The sequence below is a fragment of the Musca vetustissima genome, unplaced genomic scaffold, assembly GCF_032173495.1.
Source record: "Musca vetustissima isolate MV318-11 ecotype Yass unplaced genomic scaffold, APGP_CSIRO_Mvet_v1 utg71080, whole genome shotgun sequence".
Lineage (NCBI taxonomy): Eukaryota > Metazoa > Arthropoda > Insecta > Diptera > Muscidae > Musca > Musca vetustissima.
The window spans coordinates 17,867-30,663 of NW_026885555.1; the positions used below are offsets into that span (position 1 = coordinate 17,867).

Here is a 12,797-nt window from a genome sequence, read left to right on the forward strand (position 1 = left end):
AGCAACAAGCTCGTAAAGTAGGTAAATAAAAAGAAACCAGACGAAACTTAAAGTTGTATGAATTGTAATTCAGAAATCCGGGCATTGGCAACGCTTTCGGAACACTATTTGAATTATTTTTTATTTTTTTTGTAAAACGCCTTTTTTATTGAAAAAATAAATTCTATTCGCAATATTCAAATGTATATTTTATTTATTTACTTTATGTTTAAATATTAAAATATACAGATTAAAAATTCTAAATCTTATTTACGATTACAAGTTCCCAGCAACCACTGGCACTCATTCGATTCGAACGTATAAGTGCCACGTTCATATGCTCTCACTGTACGCCGTTCACCATCGTGTTTCTCATCTGTCGAACACATAATATAATTGCCCTGATAGAAAACAACACGATCGTTATCAATAAGTTCAACATTCCAAATAGAGTTCATTGGTCCGATTGCTTGGGGTTCCCAACCGGCAATCATTTTATCCTCTTTTCTCATATAATAAATGACATCATATTCCGTGCCCTTCAGCTGAACTAATAAATCACTGGTATCCGTTCGATTCCAATCGTGGGGCATGGCCTTGATATGACCAGTTATGTCTATACTACGCTTATCATGCCACAACCAAATATAACGACTAAATGAATCCAAGTTTCTCTGACCCATTGCCGTATAAATATATTCGGAATATTTTGAATTCATTAGACAAAAGTGTTCATGAAATAATAAGTATTGCATGTTTCTTAATAACTGCAATATGGCCAAATCGATTTTTTGTTTCAAATTTCCACTGAGGCTCGGGTAAAAGGGCGACTGTTTAAATTTGTATAGATTCTTGCCAAAGACACGTTGAAACTCCATATCAGCTGCCTGTTGACGTTTGAGGGCATTATGGAAAAATGTCAATTGAAATTGCACCATTAATTCAAAGGACTTTAGGTTATCGGCTCGATATATGGACCATAATAAACTGGACATTTGTGATGGTGTTTTACAGCCAAATACCTCCGTCATTGCCTCGTGCACAATGTCATCGACCAATTGCGCGTCATAACGTTCCAAAATCATATCGATTTGTGTCTGAATTTCGCGTTTAATTGATTTCGTATCACCCGAACACAAGGTGCTTGCCAACGTTTGGCCATTATCGGTTTTCAGCCGTCGCTGCAGACGATTCTTGAGCATCGTTAAGATTTCCAATTCACGTTGAACCTTTTCATATAAAGCTGTGGTTTCTTCAATATTATTTCCATAGTCAATTTCCATTTTATTCGCCGTACTAAGTAGATCGCCTTCATAGTTTTCAACACCGCATGAAATGCTGATACTTAGCGCGATTATTGCAATAGTTATTATTTCTTTCGCGTCTAGTATTGTCATTTTGAATTGTAAATTTAAACTGATTAGTTTAGGGGGATTGTAGCTACTATTTTAATAGATTTTTCCAATAGGAAATTCCTATCTCTATGTGGTATTGCGATTATCAGTTATTACAATCGATCTTCGGGTTGCATCGAATGCAATCTAAACATTGAAGATTATTGTTACGTTGACGCCTTGCAATTTATATTGAATGTGAGCATGGCTCTGTTTATTTTAAATATGATAACGTTGGGAAATTATGACCTTGACCTTGGAGAAATATTATTTTAACATCCTCATTCTAAATAAGTATTGGACGCAGTTATACGAGTATAGCTTAAAAAGTATTGTAACAATTAATAATTTTACATAAAAAGTTTTTACCCTACACCACACCGTGGTACAGGTGAAAATCGGTACATACTTAGATAAAGCTTCCATATATACATTGAATGGAATGCCCGAAAATGTCGACGATTTGTATAGGAGGTACCAGAAGGAGAGGACGAATGGATGTCATATGCGGGCTTGATTTAGATTTGGCAAAGATACCAGGTTGTGCCAAGCTTGGATAAAATCGGACATTCCATTCACTGATATTGGATTTATAAATATAAAAAATTTGGACCCTTTGTGGGGGAGATAACAGAAGGAGTGGACCGATGAGTCCCATCATCAAACTTGATCTAGTCTTAGTAAAGGTCATAGGTAGTGCAAAGTTTGGTTCAAATCGGACATTCCATTCGCCTGATATTGGATTTATAAATATAGAAAATTTGGACCCTTTGTGGGGGAAGCACCAAAAGGAGTTAACCGATATTCCACATCTTCGAGCTTAAGAGCACCCCCCTCCCCATTCTCAATTTTTTTATTTTTAAGATTTTAAATGGGCTGGTAAATGAATACGAATGCTTGTTAAGGTTTGTAACTGTGCACATATATATTTGAAGATTTAAAAAGGAAGAAAACATTTTGTTGTTGTTTTTTGTGATCAAAGAAAAGTCCTTATTTTTGATGGCGGGCATGATAACTCCTCACTGGAACATCGGAATCCGAAAATTCCAACGGTGTTAGAAATGTCTGGCTCTCGTATGACTTCGCTCAAAAATTAACAAAATGGTGGACCTTTGAAAAAAATATTTTTGGAAAATCTCTATCCCAGTTCATACGATTGCTATACACTCACAGAGAAACGTCCCAAAATTTGAAATCGATTGGGTTATTAGTTTTTGAGTTATCTCAAAAACGCTGTTTGGAGAAAAACGCGATTAAAGTTTGAGAAGCCCTCTTGTTGTCACTTGATGCTAATGCAATAAATCGGCTATATCTTCAAAAATTGTTGAGATTTTCACTTGAAAATGTATAGGAAAATTCTTGAATTAGTGTAGGTTCGAATTAAGGGGACCCCCCATTCTCGGGGTCAAAAATTTTGTTGATATAATTCGAATCTACACTAATTATAGAATGTGCCTACAAAATTTCAAATGAAAATCTCAAGAACTCTTGGAGATATAGCCGATTTATTGTGTCAGCATCAAGTGACGGCTGAAGGGCTTCTCAAACTTTAAACGCGTTTTACTATAAACATTTTTTTGCGAATGGCGGGCACGATAACTCAAAAACTCAAAATAACCCAATCGATTTCAAACTTGTACACGTTTCTCTGTGAGTGTATAGCTATCGTATGAACTAGGATGAAGCCAATCGGTGAAGATCTTCCTTATTTTTTGACTTGGGTTTTGGTAAAAAATCGGCGATTTTCCAAAAATATTTTTTCAAAGGTCCACCATTTTGTTAATTTTAGAGCGAAGTCAATAATCCTAGTTCATACGAGAGCCAGACATGTACTCTTTCTAACACCGTTGGAATTTTCGGATTCCGATGTTCCAGTGAGGGGTTATCATGCCCGCCATCAAAAATAAGGACTTTTCTTTAATTACAAAAAACAACAACAAAACAACAACAAAAATTTTTTGTAAATTATTTTTCTTCTATTTTAAATCTTCAGTTAGATATGTGTAAAGCATTGGTATTGATTTACCAGCCCATTGAAAATCTTGAAAAATTAAAATCGTGAAAGGGGGGGTTCCCTTAAATCGAAATACAAAATTAATTTTTTTGAAACCGACAATGGGTGGGGTCTCCTTAAACTAAGCTTGAAAGAAATATTAAGATGTGCAAAGTTTGGATGAAATCGAGTATTCCCTTTGAGAGATATCGTCATTAGGGGAATTTTTGACCCGAACCGAACCTACATGCAAAATTTCCTGACAATTGGTCCATACATCTGGCCTATATTGCATTTACAAATGCGATAATGGACAGAAGGGTGGATAGACACACATGTTTACATCGATTCAGCTAGCTAAGATCGCTATACTAAAAGGTTAGTCTAAGGCCAATATTTCGAGGCGTTACAAACTCCATGCAAAGCTATAACCCCCATACCACATAGTTGAGTGGGGTATAACAAAAAAATAAAAACGAGTTTTTGGTCTGCTTCAAAATCAACGCTCAAATGCTGCCTTTCTGCCTATTGATGAATCAACAATTTGGTCAACTATTTTCGCAATAAACTCGAAAAATAAACCTGAAGCGTTGTTTGTGCGAGTCAGCTTCCCTGTATATCAACGAAATGTTTAAATATTATATACATAAATATGTTATGGGCTATTTCCACAAACACCGAAAATATACGTACATACCAAATGTTGTAATAAAAACAAAAAAATAAAACAGGTCGCTTTAAATAGAAATCCCAGCATCTCATTCGTATTCAATTCAGCGGAATTAGTCAGCGTGGCCAGATCAACAATTTTCTTAGTTTCAATATTAATGCTAAAGTGGGCCACACCTCAAACATGTGCGTTCGATCGGTGTGAAGCTCCTAGCCCACACACGTCAAACGGATCCACTAAACTCCATTTCATATTTATTTTTGAAGATAGACCGCGATAGTGATGACGGAAAAAAGACGAAATATTTTTATTTAATATAAATGTATTAAATACTTTTATTTTATTCCGGGAAAAAACATTATTTATTATTTGCCACACAGTAGAATATGTGTAAAAAACATCAAAAAATCTTACATGTGCGCGTCGCACAACGAAAAATTAAAAATTTTTAATTTCTTTCGATCGGTGTGCGCACCGGCAAATTGGTGTGAACACCGTACCACACACGTCAAACATTGCTTCGATTCACACCGATCGAACGCACATGTTTGACGTGTGTGGGCCACTTAAGTGGAATTGCTTGTGTGATTTGTGGAGAATTGGATCGGCTGACTATTGCACATTAAACCGAAACTAAGGCATGGAATACTCTTGCCAAGACAACAATACTCTATGAAAATCATCTACAACAACAACAACATCTGGCTGTATTAAAAAATCGCCTACAAGATGAATTGAAAACCGAATATAGTCTACTGCTAAGCAGTACCATCTGTTCGGGAGAATTTCGATTAATCCGCGACGAAATACAATTGCAAATCGAACGAATGCTTGAATACTACGAGGAACAGCTGATTGATGAAATTCTAAGTGCTACCCTGACCGAACTGTATAAATGTAAATCTTCCAATGTCATCAGAACTAAATTTCCGTCCTCTAGTGTGGTCATGTTAAAACTAAACAATACAACAATAAATAGAGCTCGGTAAAGTTTAATTATAACTCTTGCATCCTGGTAAATACCGGTCAGACTATCACCCAAAAGTCAGACCGATCTTCACCAAAAAATTCATGCTTATTTATTGATCAGACCCTTTTCGCTGTGTAAAATTTCTTCATTATAGGGAACATACCAAAAGTGGACACATTCTACAAGCCGATTTATGTAAACCATTATGTGCACCAAATACAAATTTCAGCAATTTTTAGTGGGGTTTTTACCAAAAAAAATCTGAAAGCTTCAAAACGTGGACTGATACTGATAACGCATGGTAGAGTATACAATCCTCAAACTACTGTAATTTAGATTACAAAGTTATATGAGGTTATGCCTAAAGGGGGACCAATATTGATTACATAGTGTAGGAAGTATAGAATATTTGTGGATATCATTAAATGAGGGCTACGCCTAATTAATGTATATGTCAATTTTGAACCCAATATTTTAATTTTGTATCTTAATTCTTTCCTTCAGGAGGTATCACTATATGGAGGAGATGACTAATTGCCTGCCGATATATTTCATTTTTGCCAGGTTTGAGTTTTTTTTTATCACGATATCTTTGGAAGGCGGAATGATTACAACAAATGGATAAAACGTCTTTGTAGGGTAAAAACTGACTATTTCCAGTAACGACTACCATGCGGGGGTATGGCAGAATAGAATGGGGGACAACCCCAACACACGGAACAAATCAGATAACTATTTTAATATAAAAAGGGGGTTATATGGAGACTACCTCTAAAAGGGAGTGAATATAAACAATTTTCGGTAGGAAGATTTGTTACCATATACGACTACAAAATACCAAATTACAGCGAATTCGGTTGAAAAACGCGCTCAAGAACCCCAAAATACCAAAAATGGGGGGTACCCTTATATGGGGGCTACCCGAAAAAATGGGCCTATATTTATAATTTTTAGTGGAGAAATTTGCTACCAGAAAAAGTGGACCGATATTTATAATTTTAAGTGGAGAAATTTGGTATCCAATAAGAACCCATTGTACCAAATTTCAGTTAATTGGGGGCTTGAAAAAATGGACCTATATTTATAATTTCCCAAAAGAGATTTGCCGAAATCCGTAGTACCAAATTTCAGCGAATTCGGTGGAAAATCCGGTCAAAACCCCCAAAAAATCAAAATTGATTTGCTACCCAATAAGAACTCAAACTACTAAATTACAGCCAATTCGGTGGAAATATCCGGTCAAAACCCCCCAACAACTGGAAATTGGGGGGTATCGTTATATAGAGGCTACCAGAAAAATTGGACCGATATTTACAATTTTAAGTGGAGAAATTTGGTATCCAGTAATAACCCATTGTACCAAATTTCAGTGAATTCAGTTGAAAAACGCGATCAAGAACCCCAAAATATCGAACAATGGGGGATTCCCTTATATGGGGGCTACCCGAAAGACTGAACCTATACTCATAATTTTTAGTGAAAAGATCCGGACAAAACCCCCCAAAAGCTGAAAGTTAGGGGGTACCGTTATATAAGGGCTACCAGAAAAAGTGGACCGATATTTATAATTTTAACTGGTACGCAATAAGAACCCATTGTACCAAATTTCAGCGAATTCGGATGAAAAGCGCGCTCAAGAACCCCAAAATACCGAAAATTGGGGAGTACCCTTATATGGGACAAAAGACAATTATATGCAAAATGTTGGTGATCTATCTCAAGTCGTTTATAGACTAGAGTGATTACAACGGACAGACGGACATGGTTATATCGTCGTAGAACTTTACGCTGATCAATAATATATATATACTTTATAGGGTCGGAAATGATTATTTCGATGAGTTAAAAACGGAAAAACAAAATTAATATACCTTCCATACTTCATACTATGATGGAGGGTATAAAAACAATGAAAAAAACGTTAAGTTTGTCCGAGCCGAACTTTGGATACCCTCCCCCATATGTACTGGTTGAGGGTAGGTATTGTACCATAGGTACTGTCAAGCCGTATAATAAAACTTATAGGGCTTCATGTCATAAATTCATCGTTCAAACTTCAAAAAAAAAATAAATAATAATAATAATTTTGTCTTTTTATGCGTATTTATTCACATTTCAACCACTGTAACTCAGCCAATCCTCAACCGATCCAAATATATCCGATCCACAAATATCTTATGTTTAAAAGGTAACATCAATATTTCGCATCGTTACAAACTCTTGTGGGCACACAAAGCTATAATACCCATACAATATAGCTGAGGCTAAAATTAGGCCACTAATTTTCGGAATAAGCCAGACAACAATTTGAAGCGTAGTTTGCGCGACTCAGATTCCCAGTATATCAACGTAATGTTTAAATAGTATATACATAAATATGTTATGGGTATTTCCCCAAACACCGCAAAAATATACATACATACAAAATGTTGTGATAAGACATAAAACATGTCGCTTTAAATAGAAATCCCAGCATCTCATTCGTATTCAGTTTAGCGGAATTAGTCAGCATGGCAAGATCAACAATTTTATTCGTTTCAATATTAGTGCTAAGTGGAATTTATTGTGTGATTTGTAGTGAATTGGATCTGTTGATTATTGCAAATAAAACCGAAACTGAGGCATGGAATAGTCTTGCTAAGACAACGATACACTATGAAAAAGTTCTACAACAACAACAACGTCTGGCTGTATTAAAAAGTCGCCTACAAAATGAATTGAAATCGGAATATAGTCTACTACTAAGCAGTACCCTCTGTTCGGGAGAATTTCGATTAATCCGCAACCAAATACACTTACAAATCGAACGAATGCTTGAATACTACGAGGAACAGCTGATTGATGAGATTCTAAGTGCTACCCTGACCCAAGTGCATAAATGTAAATCGTCCAGTGAATTGGCTGAGCTATGTTGGAAAGTATTTCAGGAGAGTGATAAACGATCATTTGAGGTATTATTGCAGGCATTATTGAAATATATTCAGCAGAATATCACCCAGCTCGGACAGACATTTGCAATGACATTCTATAAAATTAAACAATCGAAGCCTTCTCTGAAACCATCGGAGAGTGTAAATCGTCTATTGGATTTAATAGTTGAAAAACTGCCTGCCAATTTAAAATATTTACTCTTCCATCCATATTTTTGTCTAATGAATGCGAAATATTCGGAATATATTTATACGGCAATTGGTGAGAAGCCAAATTTGGATACGACAAGTCGTTACGTTTGGGTATGGTATGAACAGATGTTTATCGATGACTCGGGCCATATAAGAGCAACAATACAACAGGCAGGGGACAATCAGCTATTGGCTCAATTGAAGGGTATTACGTATAATGTAACGTACTACATGAGACCCGATGATAAAATGATTGCCGGCTGGGAATCTACACAATTGTCTGATCCTGTTAACTCCATTTGGAATATTAAATTTGTCGATAATGATCGCGTTGTATTCTATCAAGGAGATTATTTTATGTGTTCAACAGATGAGAAATATAATAGCGAGAGACGTACGGTCCGAGGTCAAAAACGTGGCAGCTATAATTTTGAATCAAGCGAATGCCAGTGGTTATTGGGTACTTGTGATCGTAGAGAAGACTTTTAGTTTTGAAATTATAAAAACAAAAAAAAAAAAAGATATTTGTTACAAATTAAATAAAAGTAAATTTGATAATTATAAAAGAAAACAACACAATACAATTTTTTATTTCACACACGAAAATCTTGGCCACTCGCTATATTGGCCAATCATTATCGAAACAGTCATTTGTAATATTTGGATGTGGCATCTTGAGCAACTTGACAACCAGAAAAAATAATAAAGTTTTCGGTACATTTCATCCCCGAAAATTTATCTGATCATCCTCCTTGACCATAATCGGAACCACAATCAAAATTTCCCAGCCGTTCTCTAGTGTGGTAATGTTAAAACTAAACAATCTATACTAATAAAATAGTAAAGCGATTGACTGACTGATTTAACGATTCATCAACGCCCAGACGAAACGGCAGAAGCTAGAATCTTGCAATTTTGGGTGAGGGTCACTCTAGGTCCAAATGTGTCGGATACGGCTGGGTTTTTGGAAATTCGTACTAGAACGGTACGAAAAGTAATAAAAAGTACTAATCTATACTAATAAAAGAGTAACGATTACTGATTTAACGATTCATCAACGCTCAGACGAAACGGCAGAAGGTAGAATCTTGAAATTTTGGGTGAGAGTCACTCTTGGTCCAAAGGTGACAGATAAGGCTGGGTTTTTGGAAATTCGTACTAGAACGGTACGAAAAGTACTAAAAAGTACTAATATATACCAACAAAAGAGTAAAGTGATTGACTGATTTAACGATTCATCAACGCCCAGACGAAACGGCTGAAGCTAGAATCTTGAAATTTTGGGTGAGTGTCTCTCTTGGTCCAAATGTGACAGATAAGGCTGGGGTTTCGGAAATTCGTACTAGAACGGTACGAAAAGTACTAAAAAGTACTAATATATACCAACAAAAGAGTAAAGTGATTGACTGATTTAACGATTCATCAACGCCCAGACGAAACGACTAAAGCTAGAATCTTGAAATTTTAGGTGAGTGTCTCTCTTAGTCCAAATGTGACAGATAAGGCTGGGGTTTCGGAAATTCGTACTAGAACGGTACGAAAAGTACTAAAAAGTACTAATATATACCAACAAAAGAGTAAAGTGATTGACTGACTGACTGATTTAACGATTCGTCAACGCCCAGACGAAACGGCTGAAGCTAGAATCTTGAAATTTTGGGTGAGGGTCACTCTTGGTCCAAATGTGACAGATAAGGCTGGGTTTTTGGAAATTCGTACTACAACGGTACGAAAAGTACTAAAAAGTACTAAATGTGATACCGTTTGTATTTGGCGAACCGGTAGAGCTAGAACTCTGAAATTTGGATTGGTGGTCGCTGATGGAGTGTAGGATATGTGTAGCAAAGGGTTTTTGTAAAGTCGAACTATAACTATCCGAAAGGTACTAAAATGTACTTAATTTGGTACAAATTCGTAGCATGTGAATGAATAGAGCTAAAAACTTGAAATGTGGAATGCGAATTAGGGTTGAGATGTAGAGTCTATTTAAGAAGATGGTTTTGAAAGCGTGCACTCATGTGTACGAAAAGTACTATATGGTACTATATTTGGTACAAATTTAATCTATACTAATAAAAGAGTAAAGTGATTGACTGACTGACTGATTTAACGATTCATCAACGCCCAGACGAAACGGCTAAAACTGGAATCTTGAAATTTTAGGTGAGTGTCTCTTTTGGTCCAAATGTGGAAATTCGTACTAGAACAGTACGAAAAGTACTAAATATAGTATCATTTGTATTTGGCGAACCAGTAGAGCTAGAAATTTGGATTGAGGGTCACTGATGGAGTGTAGAATAGATGTAGCAAAGGGCTTTTTAGAAACTCGAACTATAAGTTTCCGAAAAGTACTAAATTTTGTACAATTTCGTAGCGTGTGAATGGATTGAGCTAAGAACTTGATATTTGGAATGTAAATTAAGGTTGAGAAGTCGATATGAGGAGAGTTTGGAAAGCTTGTACTCACGTGTACGAAAAGTACTATATGGTACTATATTTGGTACAAATTTGATTTGGAGGTACAAATCGAGCTGGAATCCTGGAATTTGAAATTAAAATTACCGTCGGAGTGTGGGATTGGGATATTAACGTAGTTTTGGAAATTTGTTACTTATGAGTACGAAAAGTACTAAATCGTACTATAATTGGTACAATTTGGATTTGGGTGATCCTATAGAGCTGGAAAAATGACGTTTGGAGTTAGGATCATTGTAGGGATGTAGGATTAGGACCAGGATTCAGTTTACGAAAATAATACTTATGGGTACTACATGGTACTAAATTTGGTACACTTTGAATTTTAGGTGAACCAATAGAGCTAAAATCATGAAATTTTGAGTCAGGATCACTGTTAAGGTGTAAGATTGTAGTTTTAGATTGGTACTAATGTGTACTAAATTTGGTACAATTTAAATTACGAGTGAAGCGATAGAGTTGAAATCATGAAATTTTGACTTAGGACCTCTGTGGAAGTGTAGGATTGGTGTATGTAGGAAGTTTTGGAAATTGGTACAAATATGTACTAAATTTGGTACAATTTGAATTGTGGGTGCACTAATAGAGTTGCAATCCTGAAACTTGGATTTGGAATGACTGTGGGAGTGTAGGTTTGGGGTAGGAAGGAGGTATTGGAAATAAGTACTAATGTGTACTAAATTTGGTACAATTTGAATTGTGGGCGAACCGAAAGATTTAGAATCCTAAAAATTGGATTTAGAATCACTGTGGAGGTGTAAGATTGGGGTATTTAGGAAGTTTTGAATATTCGTACTACTGTGTACTACATTTGGTACAATTTAAATTGTGGGTGAACCAATATAGTTGGAATCCTGAAATTTGAATTTGGAATCATTGGGGGGGGCCCCAATGATTCCAAATTCAGGATGTAGAATCGGGATAAGCATGAAGTTTTGTTGGATTAGGATCACTGTGGAAGTGTATAATTGGGTATATAGGATGTTTTGGGTTTAGAATCACTGTCGGTGTGTAGGATTGGGGTATTTAGGAAGTTTTGGATATTCGTACTACAGTGTGCTAAATTTGGTACAATTCAAATTGTGGGTGAACCAATATAGTTGGAATCCTAAAATTTGAATTTGGAATCATTGTGGGGGTGTAGTTTTGTTGGATGGTTGAACAGGGTACCTATGGAAATAATGTGTTCTAAATGGAAAATTTGGATTTGGATGAACCTTTAGAGCTCGAATCATGAAATTTGGTACTAAATGGTACCCAAATTTAATTTATGGTCGATATTATTGTGTGAATTGGTTTTTCTGACATATGAAGTTTGCTGTGAAAATAAAATGATATGTTAATACGTGTTTCCTACATTCGCTAACGAAGTTGCGGGCATATACAAATAAAATTAAATCTAAAGAAAAAGGAAGATAAACGTTGGGGATATTCTACATTTCGTATATTTCGAAGGACCACTGATATGAAATTTATATATATATATATATATATATATATTCTTAATCAGGGTAAAATTCTAAGACGATCTACCATGTCCGTCCGTCTGTTGTAATCACGCGATCGTCAGAAGGAATTGAGATATATCGCCAAGAGTCATTGCATAGAGTCATTTTTCTGCAGGCAAGTTCAAGGTGGGCTATATCGGTCCACGTTTAGGCATAGCCCCAATATAATGGTACCGCCCAATTTTCGATATTTTGTTGTTCTTGAGCGCGCTTTTCAATCGAATTCGCTGAAATTTGCTACATTGGGTTTTTTTGGGTACCAAATGTCTCCCCTAAAAATTATAAATATCGGTCCCCTTTTTCTGGTAGCCCCCTTATAACCGTACCGGTATTTTGTGGGGTTTTAAGCGCGCTTTTAAACCGAATACGCTGCAATTTGGTACAATGGGTTCTTATTGGGTACCAAATTTCTCCACTACAAATTATAAATAAAGGTCCATTTTTCGGGTAGCCCCTATAAAAGGGCAACCCCAATTTTCTGTATTTTGGAAATTTGGTTCTTTTTTGGGTACCAAATGTCTCCATTATGAATTAGATATATATATATATATATATATCGGTCCACTATTTCTGGTAGTCCCCGTATAACGGTACCCCCAAATTTATGGTATTTTGGGGCATTTAAGCGCGTTTTTAAACCGAATTCGTTGAATTTGGTACAATGGGTTCTCGTTTCTTCATTGGTG

At 35.9% G+C, this 12,797-nt stretch overlaps 1 protein-coding gene across 1 annotated transcript; it reads right to left on the reverse strand.

Annotated features, from left to right (window-relative positions):
- Nucleotides 1-245: 245 nt before the first annotated feature.
- On the reverse strand, nt 246-1,262 carry LOC133332791 (uncharacterized). Its single transcript, XM_061541164.1, has one exon. It carries the CDS (start codon nt 1,260-1,262, stop codon nt 246-248), a length of 1,017 nt encoding a protein of 338 aa, XP_061397148.1.
- Nucleotides 1,263-12,797: the final 11,535 nt, after the last annotated feature.